This window comes from Scleropages formosus, chromosome 2 (assembly GCF_900964775.1).
Source record: "Scleropages formosus chromosome 2, fSclFor1.1, whole genome shotgun sequence".
Classification (NCBI taxonomy): Eukaryota; Metazoa; Chordata; class Actinopteri; order Osteoglossiformes; family Osteoglossidae; genus Scleropages; species Scleropages formosus.
The window spans coordinates 17,680,815-17,698,643 of NC_041807.1; the positions used below are offsets into that span (position 1 = coordinate 17,680,815).

The 17,829-nt window shown below is 51.5% G+C and overlaps 1 protein-coding gene across 7 annotated transcripts in view; it reads left to right on the plus strand.

Moving 5' to 3' along the window:
• LOC108931413 (homeodomain-interacting protein kinase 2-like) overlaps positions 1 to 17,829 on the plus strand; it is a 57,343-nt gene that overhangs the window by 11,466 nt on the left and 28,048 nt on the right. For all 7 annotated transcript variants that reach the window (XM_029249760.1, XM_029249761.1, XM_029249759.1 and 4 more), the window contains one exon: positions 4,648 to 5,731. In XM_029249760.1, coding sequence (XP_029105593.1) covers positions 4,648 to 5,731 — 1,084 coding nt within the window. The remainder of the gene's footprint in view (positions 1 to 4,647; positions 5,732 to 17,829) is intronic.

Sequence of the window (17,829 nt, forward strand, 5' to 3'; positions counted from 1 at the left end):
ACTCGAACCCCAGACGCACCAGAGAGCAGGACCCGGTCCAACCCACTGCGCCCCCCACATATTTAATCTTACATTCATATTTATTTGTGCATCTCATGCTGTTTTGCGACACGTAATACAGATGTATAAAAATGTCATACAGGCTATTTATTCTGCATGTAGCTTGTAACCTTAGGGGAACATCTGGATGTCCGAATTACGTGAGGTGGTGTCACAAGGGAAGGGGTTCATCATGTGCTTTCCTCGATCAGTCCTTGTCCTGCCTTTATAATTACCCTTGAAGGGGAGCTTTTGAAAGCGCGGACCGTAAAATCCCACCAGCTGCAAGGACGCAACCGGCAAGGCCGCGGTGGGATGACGAGCGCTTGTCGAGCGCTCCTTAGCACTTTCTGCGTTTGTGTAGAACGGAGGGTCGTGGCCCAGCACACCCCCCTCTGTCCTTGTACACACGCTCAGCCTTGGCTAATCTGCTTTAGCTCAGGGTCGATGCGCTCTCCCTTAGAAAGACATCGCCCACCTGCACGGTGATGAATAGTCCTTCATCGGATCCGAGGTCCTCGCAGAGGACAACGAGTCCAGTTTTTGTCAGTCTCACGGTCAGCAGTGCTGCGGTACTGGAAGGACACCCACCCTACCGTGGACCACCTCTTTATCCCCACCCCCCCCAGGATTCGCACCAGCTATCTGCGGACTGCTTTCTCCCGTAGCCGTCTGGCCCTCTTCTGCATGCGTGTGCATGCCTGTCGTCGTCAGGAAGGAAGCGGGAGTGTGTTTCCTCTGGGAGCGTGGCTGACTGACAGGGTGCAACGTGATGCGTGTCCACGCAGTCCTCCTGCAGCACGAGTGAGCCTGGCCTCCCGTGGAAGCTGCTCGGCTCCTAGCGGAAGAAGCCCTGCACACAAAGCAAGAGGACTGATGAAGTGAACAGGCTTAATATTCTGTCTTCCCATCAAGAAACGCTGAGATTTGCTCTTCCAGTACAAAGGACATTAATGATACACTTGGCGGCGTCTTTATGTTGCACTGTTTAAAGAACCGAAAGCGCTCAGCCGGTAATCCCAGTTCGCAGAGATGTGTTGAAGCTTCGGTCCTCTAAGAGTGGAGAGGACAGCCGCTATTATGCACTCAATACACAGCACGCTGCACGCATTCCCAGAATTCCTCTCTTGGTGTGGATGGTGTCTGTCTGCCACACTCTGCAGCAAGGTTGTGGCAGAGCCCGCTGTGAGCCGGCGGGACCTGGGCGATCTGCGTCTCTATAAATAAACCTGGACGTGAGATATGAAATTGGACATGGTGGTCAATAGCTGCCCGGGGCTTACTTGTGTTTGCTCGCGTGTGTGCGCGTGTGCGCGTCTGTGCGTTTGCCTCTGCGTGCGGTCCCGTGTGTTCGTGCACGTGTGCATGCCTGTGTTCTCCACAGGATGTGGTTGAGGGAGCCTAAACAAATAGGTTCCACCCAGGATCAGTAACATTTCTTTTTTTTAAAGTTCATTCCGTGTACCGCGGTGCTACGTTTCACCCTGATGCCATCGTCTAAATGAGCTGCGCAGCAGCTCCGTACCGCCGAAGACTTCTTTTCAGCAGAACCCGCAAATGTGGTAGGTTGCGCACGGCCAGCCTCTGCGCGTCCCAGATGCGGCGAACTGGTACGCTCGTGGCACGGTTCTTGTGTTTGATGGCATCCGTCTCCCATCTTTACCCTGGCAGCCAGTGTCATGGTAAAGAAGCCCCCGCCCCCACCCGGGACGCGCGTCAGGGCCCGGATTAAGTGATTAACGGAAGGCCTCTCCCTTAATAGCTCATGGATGTTCCCATCGTTCTCTGCAGCGGGAGGCTGCGTCAGCCCCAATAGGAAGTAAAGAATTCAGCCCTTCTGTACGGTGCTGATCTTTCCTGGGGGGTTCAGTATGCGACTGGGGTGACATCTTGGGTCCTCGCGACGCCTGTAAATGGGCTTAGCCGACTGGCACGGACCTGCGTGTGACGTGGTCCAACAGCCTTAAGGTTAAGACCAGATGACCGAGAGAAGTGTCCAGTGCTGAGGCCACGCCTTCTGTCTGGGGCACTGCCCCTCCGGGATTAGCCCGTCTGGCCGGAGGACCGGAGATTCTCGCTCCCGCCATACTTAGCGCGTCACAAGGCTGCTCGTGACCGAGACGGCGCAGAGGTTCTGCACGGTCGTTCCCGGAACCTTTGCGATGTGCTTGCGGTACAGGCGTGTTTGTGCCCGTTGAGGTGCAGGTCTCTCTGTGAAGGGTTAACTCGGCACAAACTTCTTTATATTTACATCATTTATTTAACTGACACTCCAAAAAAAAAAAAAAATCTCCAGTGACAGTCTATTTACAATAATTTACCCATTTATACAGTAAGTACCTTGCTCAAGGATACTACAGCTGGAGGTGACTTGAACCTGTGACCTTTGGGTCCAAAGGGAGCAGCTGTAACCACCATCCTACCAACGGTCTACTTTCATGTGGAGAGTGTTGGCACCCCAAGTGTTGTCAGGATGTTCATCAAGGCAGAGCAAGCGACGGCGGGGGGGAGTCGGTGTTCGGGGGAGTCGATGACGGTGTGGGCTTTGTCACGACCTTTCCGCTGCTCTTTTGTCATCTCTGATCACAGCTGTGTGGGTTTGCATCCCACTCGAAAGCTAAGTCTTCGCCGGCGCCGAGGCTGGGGGAGAGCTAAATCGGTGCCTTTTTAAAATGAATTGTCCCTCTCTAGAGTCGTCCCCCCCCCCTCATTTGGGGCTGACGAGTCCTGCTTCAGCAGCCAGTGCCCAATGTTGACTGGGACGGAGAATTGATTGTCGCGCCGCAGCTCACTGAGCGGCTGGTATTACCCCGACACCCCAGCCCCCGCGTGCCCATTCTCATTACGGAGCAGCCGTACGGGTGCCTTTTAATTTAGTCCGAGGTGCCTCGCGAACGCTCTCTCCCCGAGCGTCTCCCATCGCGATTTTGTTTCCCTTCTCATACATCATTCAGCCCTTGTGAATACCCCCCCCCATTTAAATCCTGACAGACGGGTTGTTGTCTCTTCACCGCACTGGAAATACAAACCAGCTCCACTGGCGGATTGGTGGTCTGACGCTGCAGGAAGGACTGTGTTTTTGCCGCTTGCTGGAGCGCACAGAAGATGCGTAAATACATATTATACAATATAAGTTTTCATACCTTTTCTCGAGTCCTTGCTTTAATTTAGCTCGTGACTCGAATAATTAGGAGTAACGCTTACGCTGTGCTTTCCTCGCACGGGACTGGGAGCAAAACCCGTTCGTTCTGTTTTTCCATTCCCCCATTTATTCTGTTTTCCCCTTTTTTTGGGTTATTTTGGGTATCTAAAATTGGAAAATTGTCGTTAAGTGGTTTTTTTTTTTTTTCCTTTTTTTTTTTTTTTGGAATTCTCCAGGGAGAGTGGAGCATCAGCGGACACGTGGCTCCCCCAGCCCCCCCACATAGCTGATGTGGGAGTTAAGATCACACTGTCTTTCCTGGGCCCGTAGAGATTACGTGCAGATTCTTTTCTCCCCCCCCCATGGGTCTTTTCTCCCTCATGAATAAATACCCCATAATGCTGTCTGGGTTCACAATCCTGAGAGACTCCGCCAGTATTGAGTTTACGTGTCGTCAATCATTGCAGTATATGCACACACACACACGCACGTTGATTGAAACCGTTTGTCCCAAGCGGGGTCACGGCGAACCAGAGCCTAACCCGGCAACACAGGGCGCAAGGCTGGATGGGGGAGGTGACACACCCAGGACGGGACGCCAGTCCATAGCAAGGCACCCCAAGTGGGACTTGAACCCCAGACCCACGGGAAAGCAGGACCCGGCCAAACCCATTGCACCACCGTGCCCCCCCCCCAGCAATATAAGGAATATTAAATAAAGAGACCTTTCACTGTAGACATAGACGCACACAGACACACACACACGTATAGTCTGAACCGCTTGTCCCATACGGGGTCGCGCCGTATCTTACAGTATTTTCTGCTGGTCATATTACAGTATTTTTTGCTTGTGTGTGTTTTCCTGTGTCATCCATGCATCATTTATAGCAGCAACACTGTAACTGTATGTCACTCTTTATCCGCAGGCGCGCGTCTTGCTGTCTTTCTGAAAAAGCACACGATTTTAAGAGAGAAACATCAGACAGCAGCAGTTTTAGCCCTGCAGCACAAACTCACAGCTGTTCACCTGTTTTTTTATTATTTAAAAAAAAAAAAAAAACCTCCACAATTCTGTAACGTACCTGACTCACCTGCAGCCTCAGGTGCTGCGAAGACGGCCGGAAAAAAATAGTCCTGCGACAGAACCTGTTTGCAGTGCATTTATTAGGAACTGAAGGGGTTTTTTTTAGGAGAAAGTGAAACGGAAAAGAAGCATTGCATAGTTGCAATGTATCAAAGTAAACGTGCTCATAATGTTTTTGTGACGTGGGTTGTGTGGCTAATTAGCCACGCAGGTTCATGCGTTCAGTATGCAAATTCTGTAAATTGGCACCGGCTCTGCCACGCCGTCGTCTTCTGACTCGATGTGAAATTTGGAATTTTTCCCCCTTCCCGTTTCGTAGCTGCCAATCGCATCTCGTGGTCCGTCTCACATTTGTGTTTCTCCCCTTCTCCCCCAACCCCAGGTATGGGCTCCCAAGTGCAAGTCTTCTCCCCCCACACTCTACAGTCAAGTGCCTTCTTTAGTGTGAAGAAGCTGAAGGTGGAGCAGGGCTCTACCTGGGACATGACCGGCTACGGCACACTCGGCAAAGTTTACAGCCAGAGCAGCAAGAACGTGCCAGCCCCCCAGGTGGGCGTCGGCGTTGGAGCCCCCCTCCAGGTCGCCAGCTCCACCCTTCCCTACGAGCAGGCGCTCGTCTTCCCGGCCGGTGCGGGCCACGTGGCGGTGGGAGCGGCGGGCGGCGTCGGGCAGCCCCACAACCTGACTCGTCGTAGCACCGTCAGCCTGCTGGATACGTACCAGCGATGCGGGCTTAAGCGCAAGAGCGAGGAGCTTGACAACGGCAACGGCAGCGTGCAGATCGTTGAGGAGCGTCCCGCCATGATCCAGACCGCGGCCAGCGGGGCAGCTGCCGTCACCACGGCAGCTGTTGCCACGGCCGCCGTTGCCACGGCCGCTTCCAAGAACGGCAACGCCAACAGCGAGGGTGACTACCAGCTTGTCCAGCATGAGGTTCTCTGCTCCATGACCAACACCTACGAGGTGCTTGAGTTCCTGGGCCGGGGCACCTTCGGCCAAGTGGTCAAGTGCTGGAAGCGTGGCACCAATGAGATCGTTGCCATCAAGATCCTGAAAAACCACCCGTCGTATGCACGGCAGGGCCAGATTGAGGTCAGCATCCTGGCGCGACTGAGCACGGAGAGCGCAGACGACTACAACTTTGTGCGCGCCTACGAGTGCTTCCAGCACAAGAACCACACGTGCCTGGTGTTCGAGATGCTGGAGCAGAACCTTTACGACTTCCTCAAGCAGAACAAGTTCAGCCCGCTTCCGCTCAAGTACATCCGGCCCGTCCTGCAGCAGGTGGGCACGGCCCTGATGAAGCTCAAGAGTCTGGGTCTCATCCACGCCGACCTCAAGCCCGAGAACATCATGCTGGTGGACCCGGCACGGCAGCCCTACCGCGTCAAAGTCATCGACTTCGGATCGGCCAGCCACATCTCCAAAGCTGTGTGCTCCACTTACCTGCAGTCCCGATACTACAGGTACACCCTTCCTTCTCCTGACATTTGAACAGCATTTGTTTTTTGTGTGGGCACCTCTCAGTTTTTCTTTTCTTTATTTTTTCCCCATCCTCCCGAGATGATAAACACTGTTGCCTTGTCGCTTCCGGGTTCTTGTGTTCTTCCACTGCAGGTCGGTTGATTTATATAAGTTCAGAAGTTGGATTTTTCTTTTCTTATTGCTGTTTTGTGCTGCAGGTGGTTATAGTTCCTTGTGTGTGGGCTCAGTTTACCAACCCCCCGAAGTGGGTTTCTTCCTCCTTCCTGTTGAACCGGGAATGCGGCCGTCGAGCCGGCTGCTTATCGCGTTTCGTGTGATAAAGTCGCCATGTTGGGCTCGGCTTTGAAGATTAACGACGGCCTGTTTCGTGCGCTTTACAATGTGCAATAGCTTTAGCATGACAGCACCTGGAAAACGTTTACTGCACCCCCCCTCCCTATCTGAAAGAGTTTCTGGGAAAAGAACGATTTTGTGTTGAGGGAAAACAACGGAAAGAAGAGCGAGTATAAACACAGAGCTGGTTTGTGGAGTCACGTCCCACCCGTTACACTGGGCAAGTCACCACCGAGTGCCCCTCCCCCCTTCACCAACCCCCGCATTCCCTCACCCACCCACCCTGGGATGGAAATGCAAGCATGACCCAAGTTCCCTGGTGGTGTACCCCGGTAATCCACACCAAGGGGCGTCGTATTAAAAACAGGTGACAGGTGTGTACCCAGTACCACCCCCACCCCGTTTTTCCCCTTCATTAAATCTTTCTTGGTTGTGTTTGGCTCCTGTGATTTGGTTCATCGTTGCCAGATGTCCTGTTCTCCTCCTTCGAACCAGGACCTTGAGACGCCAAGGGGGTACAGGAGACACCATTCTTCGCAAGGCTTGATAACCCCTCCGGCCCCGACCTTCTAGGTTTTTCTGTTGGGCTTGTTTACAAAGAGATGCTGCTGTTTCTGTTCAAAACATCGACGCTTGAACAAATGTAACATAAACACAATATTGACAGTGTGTTTTCTTCCATTTGGTCTCGAGTGAAGTTACATATCATAAATATCTTGGCTGGAATTGCCAAGGAAACCGTTTTTATTCTGTAAACGACATTGATTTCATTTGATTTTCCTGGACTTGTTTACATTTTTACTATAAACTTCCTAAGTTGTAATACTTGATTAGATTAGCTATTAGGATAGCAAAACACACACGCAAGACATGCTGGATCTCACACAATTGGCCTTACATTGCTACAGCTCCCCATGTTTCCCGAAGCAAGGACATTTGTTACGCCTGCTCTGTTTGTTCCCTCAAAAACATCCTCACTAAGCCGTCCATCATCATGTGGCAGAAGCTGTGCTCGTGACACGCTGCCGATGTGTGGATCTCGAATCCGTCGTCACCGCGCTAACTTCTTCCCATAATACACTAATTAGACACGGCCACTCTGGGCTCCAACACAGTCTTCGCTCAGACCTGTGTATCGTTGCATCTCCAGCACCACCGCTGTCTGGTTGCCCGGGGATGGGGGTGTGGCATGTGGGTGCGGAGAATTGTTCCCTCAGCCAATCAGGGACCAGCGTTAACTCTGGGGTTTCTAGAGACTCTGCTTATGCATCCTTCAGAGCCAGATGGAGGGAACCGCCATTTGGGGACCAAGCTTGCGTCCCGCTGCATCGGTCAAAGCAGGACACGGAGCCCCAGCGCACTCATCTTTGAACGCAGCGCCCAATTGTTCCAGCACGGCCGCGTCACGGAGAACGAAAGTGAAAGGAGCCTTTCCAAAAGTTTGCCTTTCCAGCCTGGCTTGAAGCTCCTCTGAACATTACCCTGATGTTCTGCCAAACATTTTGGACGTCTCCCCCAGAGATCAGTTTCTGGAAAGGGAATGCGGGACTGTTTGTATCAGACAATCATCCCGTGGGCTCGGTCAGCCTCCTCCCTATCAGCCACACTGGGGACCCACTGATCTCGCGTTACTCTCAACACGTGCAGCCGTTGGAGGAGCGGTGTCCCTGAGGCAGCCCAGGCTAAGTGTTCCTTTCTGCATATTTATAAATGTCAGGATCAGTCTCTGTCAGTACAGGGTTTCCATGCACCGTTTCTGGACTCCTCCCTGGGATCATCCGCCAATTTGGAAACTCCAGTTCCCAGAAACGGGCTGCGTATTTCGTTGACATTTACTCAGTCAACTGACACTTTTCTCCAAAGCAACTTGGTGTTTAAACTACCTAAAATGATTTACCTGTTCAGCTAGGTAGATTTACTGGAGCACTTTTGGGTAAGCACGTCAAGGGTACTATAGCAGCAGGTGATATTTGAACCTGCAACCTTTGGGTGCAAATTTAGCAGCTCTAAACACCAGGCTACCTGCTGCTTCTAGGATTAGAACTGATTCGTTGTTCGGGGCGCTCAGGTCTTTCTACACACAGAAAGTCTCTTTGTTTGTCCTCATTTCAACCTGTTGGGGGGGTGGTGGTAGGGTAATGGGCTGGGGGTGGCGGGGGTGAACCTTGAACCCTCAGATTCAGATCCCCTGCATCTTTTTCTGTTGCAGTAAAGTAATTTGAGAAAACCACGCTGCCATTCAGAGCAAACAGGCACACAGCAACTATGTTGTCTTGCGTTTCTCACAACCAACAAATTTAAAAAGCGCACAGAGACACTTGTGTGCATCTGAGCGGATCTGAGTGCGTTTGGTGAGGACGGCTCTACCGATACGGTGTTCCAGTGTGTGTGTCCAGATTACATTGCCTCCCTCGCCTGTGGTGCACTCTGTGACCCCCATTGGTGCTACAGGCCAACTGGTCACTCATGCACTTGTTCACGCTTTGGGTTTGAAGTGAAGGGAATGATTCCCATGTCACGTGTGGGGGTAGGGAGGGTAAAATGCAAAGTGGATGTTGAGGAAGAACACTCAAAATCCATGAAGGTGACTGTGCATAGTGGACTTGTGTTGGAAGGACTCGGATTCAAATCCCTCTCACCCTGTGCTACCTTTAACTTAATTTGGAACAGTAAAAATTACCCAGCTCCATAAATAGGTAAGTCAGTGTATGTGGCTTAGTGTACAAAGATATCACTAAATTACTTTGGAGGAAAGTTAAATGAATAAATAATAATGGAGGAGAAAGTAGTGCAGCAGTGATGGATGGACTGGACCTTCCTTGCTCTGGGAACTCGTCTGGTTGAAAGACCATTCTCTCGGCCTTCTTGTCCTCTCCCACGGTAAATGATCTCCCTCGTAGCTCTGCCCCAGACCGCCGGCGCGCTGCTGCGACCCTGAGGCTGCAGCTGCTTCTGGGTTAGTGTCTGGCCTTGGTTCTCTTGCAGGTTCCAGGTCGCATAACTGGAGGAGCCGCACGCTCTCATCCCACGTGGTCACTGTGCGATCGCTCTGGGCAGGGAGAGGGCCGAGGGCCGAGATCTGGCGTGCTCTGCCGGGGCTCCGCATCTGTGATCCCACCCCTCCCCCACCGATGCCCCGCTGCACCAGCCACACTTTAAAAAGTGCTCCTCTGAAATGACATTTACTTTCAAGCTCCAAACCTCTTTTAATGGAGGTGGGGGGGGGGGGGGGGGTTGCCGTTAGTTACCGCTCTCTGATAGGCTCGCAGCTCGTTTGTTTGCCTTTGTTGTGTTCTGTGGTTATTGTTTGGCAGTCTCACCCTTACCCGCGAGGTGTTTTTTTTTTTTCTTTTCATGCATGGAGAAGGTACCACTGCAGCCCCACACAGGTGGTGTTTAGGCTCGAAGGAGGTTCGAAAGGCTTCCCCCCGCCGTGCATCTCCCAGCGTGTTCCCCCGCTCCCCCGAGCTCATTAGAAAACACATCTAATTTGCATGCGGGTAGTCGGTGCCTCTCGTGCACCGCATGACTGATGTCGGATCGATTGCAGTGGAATGGAGCCGCTTGCTGCGTGTTCGGGCGTGCGGCTATTTTGGTGTGTCTCTTTTTCAAAGTGGGATGGAAGAACTGTGTTTACTAACAAATAAATGTAACTAAATGTATTTACTCATATAAACTGCATGAGGCAGAAGGTCAAGTCATATTTACATTTGTCTGACACTGTTCACCAACACGACTTGCAGCGTTGCTCTAAGCTGCCTACGGTTATTTACCCATTTATACAGCTGGGTAATTTTACTGGAGCAATTTAGGGTAAGTACCTTGCTCAAGGGTACTGCTGCTGGAGGTGGGATTTGAACCTGTGACCTTCGGGTCCAAAAGCAGCAGTTCTCACCACTGCACTACCAGCTGCCACATATTTGTGAGGTTGTACGAAAACCTTTATTTGAATTGATTTTAATTCAAACAGATACGTGTTGAGCTCAGATTCAGGCACTTTTAACCAATTAAAAAAATGGGAAAGAGCGTTCGAGTTACTTCCCATGGAACCAGTAGCTCAGAGCTGTTTTGGCAGGTAATAAAAGCATATCATTACCCTGGAATAAATCGGGAAAGGATGTCAAATATGCATCTGGATTGGATCAGCACTTCGAGGGGAAGTGTGTGCAGAGATTTTTGAAATAACTGCAGAACTTTCCGGAACTCGTGAGGGACACACCGCTTGCTCCTCTTGGGTTCACTGTGGCCTGAGCCTTGCTATCACTCGGGGTGCTGACATCGCCGCGTCTGCCTTGTGTTGCTGCCGAATGTGGAAGCCACAAGGCTGGGTCTGTCACTCCGGGGTGGTGACAGTTGTGGGTTGTTCTTTGTTGCCGTCGCCATCACCGTACCGCAGTGCATACGCAGTCGTTCGCCACAAAGAACCACAGTGGAGGAGCGTGGGGTCGGCGGGTGTGCGGCTGCTGGGTCCTCTGGGGTTGCTCTTGGACCCTGGGATTATACACTCTTCTCCCGACATTCAGGTGGATCTACTTGGTAACTGTAGCTCCCACGAACATACACACACTTCTCAAGCTAACCATGGTAAACATCTCGTCGTTCCATCTCTGCTGGATCTATTTGCTGAAAAACTGTTAGCAGTGGAGTTTGCTGGGACAGCTGGCTGTTCCGCTCCCTCCCTCCCCCTGTCTGTAGGACCATATGGGCCTTCTCTGAGTGCAACTGGCTGCCATACTGAGGGTTTGGCACTATTTCACCCGTCCTCTGTGTGTGTGTGTGTGTGTGTGTGTGTGTGTGTGTGTGTGTGTGTGTGTGTGTGTGTGTGTGTGTGTGTGTGTAAAACCCTTTGGGAAAATTCTTAAGGACAGCTCCCTCAAGGAGGTGGACCACAGCAAGCCAACCGTGTGGGGAGCACCCCCGACCTCCCCCGATTGCGGTAAAACACCTTTTCCAAACCGTCGTCTGCTGATGGAAGCGAAGTTGTCGTACTGCTTGAAAGTGAGAGCGAAGTCTCCGCAGTGGCAAACAAGTGCGTGTGCGAGAGTGCGTCCGTCTTTGTCGCTGCGCTTCTGTCACGCGGTGCGTGTTCGCCGAAGGAGGGGAAGCGGAGATGAGGAAGGGGGCAGCCAGGAGCGCCGGTCGCCCGCGAGAACGCCGAGAGGCCCTCCGTCCGCCGTCTAACGCAGCGTGCAGCCGATTGACGCTTCACTCGGAGATTTCGCTCCTTGTTCCGAACAGTGTGACGCCGCGCCGAGTGGGGCCTCTGATTGGCCTCTATTACGCCATATTGTTCGCGTGTTGCACGCCCGAGTCGCTCGCTTTTAAGGCGTAATGACACGCTCGGAGGCTGTAATCTCGAAACGCGCGGCTGTCAAATCTCATTCGGCGAATTTGATGAATTATTTAATATGATTAATAGGTTTGCGAGGCAGAAACGTATCGCCGCGGATCAAATTGCAGCTATTTTGGTCCGGGGCGTAATTTGTTTGGAAAAATAATTACTCAAGTATCAAGTCCTTGTTAATGATTACAGGGTTTAGCGTTGCGATGGCGTAGGGATATGCGCGCTTTCTATGTGCGAGCAGTGCCGTGATTGAGCCCTGGACTCATAATGTTGACTCCCTCACTGTTCTCTCTGTGTGTGTGTGTGTGTGTGTGTGTGTGTGTGTGTGTGTGTGTGTGTGTGTGTGTGTGTCAGTCATTAGAGATTAGAGGCCTACCTGCACTGGGCTTTACAACCTCATCTTAAATAAATACTCTGATTGTTATAACGCCTGATGGTTATTGCAATGTAAAGTGCTTTTTCGCGTGACCTTTGAAAGTACACAAAGAATATGCCCCGCCCCCAGCCGCCAAGCGTGCAGCAGAAGGATTTCGGAAAGGCTTCGCGGGCCTGTGGTCCTTGGCATGTCTTCGGTGCGCTTTCCTGTGTCGTACCCCGATATCTTAAAGAATGGCGCCCTTTACCGAGGTACGGTCTGGAATCTCGGACACCGGGTTCAGACCCGAACGCAAACCAGCCCAGGTCGGGTTACAAGAGAGCACAGAGCAAAGCTTGTGTGTGGACGGGTGTGTTCCTCAGTGTTTAGTTGTCACCGGGAAACGGTAAAGTCCACATGCATGCGTGCGTGTGGGGTGCTTTCCTGTGGGCCAATTTGCTAGAGACCCATCAGAACCGGTCAGGTGATCCTCGTTGTCCCGCAGATCGCGCGTGACCCTGTGGACACGCACTCTTGGCGGGGATCGGGGGTTCGCCGAGGAAACGGTCACTTGTCGCTCTGCCTCTGCGAGCCGGAGGACGTCGCGGACTCTGTGGAACTGGAAAGACGGGTCCGGTCCGGGATTTGTGCGCTTCCAGCAGGAGCCCAGGCGTTTCCACATTCCTCACGTCGGTTTTCGGGATGGTGTTACGCTGCCGTCAGAAACGTGCGTCACGCACCCAAACGTGCTATCTGCATATGGCGTACAGCACAGGCCAGCAGCGGGCGACGTGTCGCAGCGTGTCGTGTCACGTGGCATGTGCTGCACGAGCGATGGGCGTGTTACATATTTCCTCTGACATCGGAGCAGTCTTGTCTTGAGGCACTCACAGGGCAGGACTTCATGTCCCTCCATATGCGGGAACCCCCCCATAATTGTGTGCGGATGACCCTCGGTCAACCTCAGTGAGGTTCCTTGAACCCTCGGTCCCATTAACAGCAGATGTGTGGTGCAGGATGACACTTAAAATGAAAGAAGGGGTTAGACATTTTTAGTCTCGCCTTTTACCTTGCTTTACAAGCACACACACACTGTTTGTTGCTGTCTGAAACTGCTTCTCCCGAGCAGGGTCTCGGCAGACCGGAGCCTAACCCGGCAACGCAGGGCGCAAGGCTGGAGGGGAAGGGGACACACCCAGGGGGGGACACCAGTCCATAGCAAGGCACCCCAAGCAGGACTCGAACCCCAGACCTTCCAGAGAGCGGGACCCAGCCAAACCTGCTGCGCCACCGTGCTCCCCCGTTTCCTTTAACTATTACTCACTTACTGTTTCTATGTATCTCAAAAAAAAAAAAAAAAACTACTAGGAAGGTGATTAGGAATCGTTGATATTCTGGTAAAGTTTCATGCATCTACAGTACTGGTGTGATGAACGTCGGTGCATGTGGTGAAGGAAATTGTACTTAAGAATCACACGTCTACAGCTATGTCTCTTTCTCCTGATGTAATGGACAGATTGTATTTTCTATGAGATGTACATCACTTTGGAGAAAAGCATCTGCTAAATGAATAAATGTATGTGTAAACTAATACTAAATCAGGAGAGAGCTTTCTAGAACTGTGTTCAGGAGCTCTCTCCAGGGCCACACCACTCTGGACCTTTCGTGGTCGTTACATTTCGACCAATAGCGCTCAATCACCCTGTAGACCCAGTGAACCTTAGAAAGTGCGGTATGAAATATGAATTCAATTTATGGATTTATTTCGCAGTTTCATATTAATAGATTTATTGATATTATCTCAATCGATGTTACTGCAGCCGGAGGTGAGATTCAAACCTGCAACCTTCATATTCGAAGGCAGCAACTGTAACCCTGTCTTTCCAGCTGTTAGTATAACAGTATATTATTGCATTTATCTGACACTTTTCTCCATGGCAACTTACAATTATTTATCCATTTATACACCTGGGTAATTTCTACTATACCAATTTTAGGGTAAGTACCTTGCTCAAGGGTACTCCAGCAAGAGGTGAGATTGAAACCTGTGACCTTTTGTGTCCAAAGGCAGCAGCTCTAACCACTATGCTGGAGTAGAAGAGGGAAGTTAAATATGTTAAATAAATAAATAAATAAACCGATGTAACATTGCCTTAAAAGAACAGTGGGGATCACAAAGGCGCTTTTTCGATATCTTGGTCTCCGCTGCTGCCACACGCCCACTTGAAAACAGCTTCGTGAACACAATAGCATAAAACGAATGAGTTTTGCAGGAACAAACCGTGAAGTAAAACCACATTTCGGTACAAGAACACGAAGAGCTGATTGTACTTAAGGCTTTAGAGTTGTATTTTGAGTGGTTTTGCGTCCAGCTCCGGTGCAGAAGGGAAGGAGGGCACTGTACAGGAGCGTCTCCATGGCAACTTGGACGCCTGCGAGTCCTATACAAAGAGAGGGCTGCTGTTAGCCTCTGGGGGTCCTGGCCAGACCCCAGCCCCCCCACCAAAGTCGAGCAGGACTTATCGAGGAACAGCTGGGAGCAGCAGGGGCCCCTTGCGAGGGCCTCGCAAACATCTCGCTTGTTTTGACTTTTTTTTTTTTTTTTCCTTTTTCCCCTCCCAGAAAATTACAGGGCGAAGAAGTGTGGAAAAAGCCACCTGTTGCACACAGGTTCCATTGGGCTCCAGCCTCAAATGGTGGCATCCCCTGTGTGTGCGTGTTTGCGTGTGTCCCCGCATGCACGCCATTGAACAGGACCACTTCCAGCAGGGCTGGCCTCAGCTTACTGGTCGTGGGGGTGGGGGGATATTTGATGTTTATCAGATGATCATGGGCGCCATGAACACAGTCAGAATTGAACTTGAGATGTGGACCCTTCCATTATACCCTGGTAAATATTCTGTTAATTATTAACGAGTTAATTATCATTAATGTATTTGTTCATGGGGGGAGATTTGTAGCAGTAAAATTGTGAACACAGTTTGGATTCACCTTGGGGTGGAAGGTCGGCGCTTCCGGTTAACGGATGGTGCGCCTTTAATTTGTTCCCCTTATTATTGATCCCTTCCTCTGACACCACTCTCTACAGTGTGAAGTTATTATACTGATCTGCTTACATTTACACCGACTGGCCCATTGGTACAGCAGCTTTTTTTTTTTTGCTCTATCAGTTCAGGTAGGGAACTTGATCAAGGGTACCAGTGCAAGGGGTGGGATCTGAACCCAAGTCCTTCGAGTGCTAGACCACAGTGCTGTGCACTATAATAGTGTGCGTGTGCGTGTGCTGTGTGCTGTGTATTGGCCCCCGACATCGTCCGTCTCGCTTGTAGGTGTGTTAGCCTACGGACGGCCAGTCAAAAGTTCGAGTACACCTGGGCGACGCCTCAATGGGCCGAAGTGGAGCAAAGAACGAAAGCAAAGGGACCTAATGGTGTCCTGCTCTTCTGGGACATTGCTGGGGGACACACGTTGTATGACCGAATTGCATTGCGTGTTATAGTGCACATCAATGCGTTCCGTGTGTGTTGCGTCCCAGCGAATGGAACTATTTCTGATTTTGCCGCATGCCCGTTAAGCAGTGTATTATTTGCGCTCCACATCCCAGACGGCTGCGTGCTGCTCTCCATGGGGAGGGAGGGCGCGTGAGGGCCTGACCACTCGGGCCGTGTGTGTTTGGGTCCAGTCAGCACCCGCCCCTTCACCCGGGGATGTAAGACAGCAGCGACGAGGTCAATCGTCTGTTTGGTGCTGGTCTGGGTTAGTCCAGCATTCGTCAGCATTCATCCTGCTGTGTGTTACTAGGAGTTGTGCTCCTGCAGCAGGTGTGACGCGCAGGGTAAACGTGACCCACGCAGGGAGTAAAACCGGAGCTGGAAAAGGCAAGGACTCCTTGTATGTGTGTGTGCGAGAGAAATGCAATGGGTGCGTTCTGCATTTTTTTGCTCTCCTCCTATGTTTGCGTGACTGCGCCGCGCACACACACCCATCCGTGATAAACAGGCATATCTGCATCGAGATGCGGACGCCAACGCAACACGAGGGACGCGGTGCCCCGGCACGCATCGTTGCTTCCTAGCTGCAGGGCACAGACATGCACTCGCTGAGCGAGCATTTAGGTTAGCCAGGCACTACACACATTCTGTCTGCATCTGGGGCTGCCTTGGCAGACGGGGCAGACGGCTTGCCCCCACCCACACCCCTTGGGGCCTCCTGCCCCCTGGAACCCTTCCCAAACGAGGACGTGTCCTCCCCCAACCCTGGAGGGCACGGCAAGGACATGTCAAGTTCCAGGAGCTCTTTGTGCTCCCCACCAGAGCTCGTCGGAATGTAAGTGCATTGAATTAACCTTTGAGAGACCAGCTGCACACAATGCGGATGCGGCGCTCACTTCTGCGCGGTTCCCATTGTTCTTGGCCGTTCCGAATGTCCTCCCTGCGGACCCTACGGACCACCGCCTTGCGCCTGTTTCCTCCGTAGTCTCAGCATATGTGTGCGCGGGCAGCTGTGCCAGTCCTGGGCTGGGGGGCCATGCATCAAGCAAATTTTTTGGATCCAAGATTCTTTGCACATGAAATCATTATTATTGTTGTTAGTAATATTTGAGGTAGCTGGTGCCTTTGGACCCAAAGGTTGCAGGTTCGAATCGCACCTTTAACAGTAATGCCCTTGAGCAAGGTACTTTCCCCAAATTGCTCCAGTAAAATTGCCCACTGTATAAATGGGTAAATAATTTTAAGTAGATTAACATTGTAAGTCGCTTTGAAGAAAAGCGTCCGATAAACGAATACATGTAAACACACGATTTTAATACAATTCAGATACAGTTTTAGCTGAATATTTTTTCTAAAGCAGCTTAGTGTTCAGCTACTGACAGTGATTTTCCCAGTAATACAGTTGGGTAATTGTTACTGTATCAATTCATTTTAAGTGCTTTATTCAAAGGCACTACAGCAGGAGGGGGATTTGAACCCGGGTCATTTGGTGGCAAGGCAATGGCTCTAAGCACTGAATTGCTGGCTGTCCCAGACTTTTGCTAACGAAGAGGATAAGGGTCAATCTGCGGTCAAGCCGTGTAGGTGCTCTCCATACCGTGTCTGAAGGACCGGTTTTCCACCTTTTTGTCACAGTGAAACTTGTGTGTTCGATGCCACTATGCGTTTTAATTTGCGCTGTGCTCGGGGATCGGCCTTTCTTACTGCCGCAGCGGTCATCAGAAGCGCTGGCATTTCCTGCGATTGTTGTCATTGGCCAAGAGCAAATCAAGAAGATGCCCCCCCCCCTCGCTGCCATAGCCTCCCCAAACTCAGCTTATTTTCAGCTTGTGTCTGGGAGCTAACAACGGAAATGTTAATGCCTCCGATGCTGAGCCTAAGCTAGCGGTGAGAGGCCGAGTCCAGCCGCACAGGCCCACGGTGCAGTGCGGTGCACCCCCACCCATTATCCGAAATTCTCCTTTAAACCGGTTTCCAAGGTGATCCAGTTGAGCGGATAGCACCGCTAATTGAAGTCTTTAATTAGCATTGCGGATGTCATGGGCTTGAGCTCGGCAGCGCTCTTGTAAACACACACACACGCACCCACACAAACGCTCAGTGGAATGTCAGTGCCGGCTGCCCTGAAAGCTTAAGAGTTGCACATTTGCGTGCGACTTTGCTTCGCTACGATGGCGGCCCTTCGCACTTCCTCCTCTCGCGGCGGAGTGTGAGGAGCTGTCGCCCTGCACGTTGTCATCGGGAGTCGGCGTTCATCGGAGCTCTGACAGTGAAAAGCACCAGATCCACAGCTCTCTATGACTTTTTGATGTTTTTAGGGTCACCCTCCTTGGCATAATGTTTTGGGCAATGCTACGAAGGGAGCTTATTAACTCCATTCATTATGCATGTCACTGTGTTCTGTTCCATGTCAGGTGTGGAGAGTCACAGTAAGCCATGCTGTCACTGGGCAGGAAACGCACGCTTGGACACCTGGGGAATTGCTGTCTGACGTTCCCCTGCAACGTGGGTGTGGTTTTGCCCCCAGGGAGTCAACATCCAGGCTGCCCAACCCTG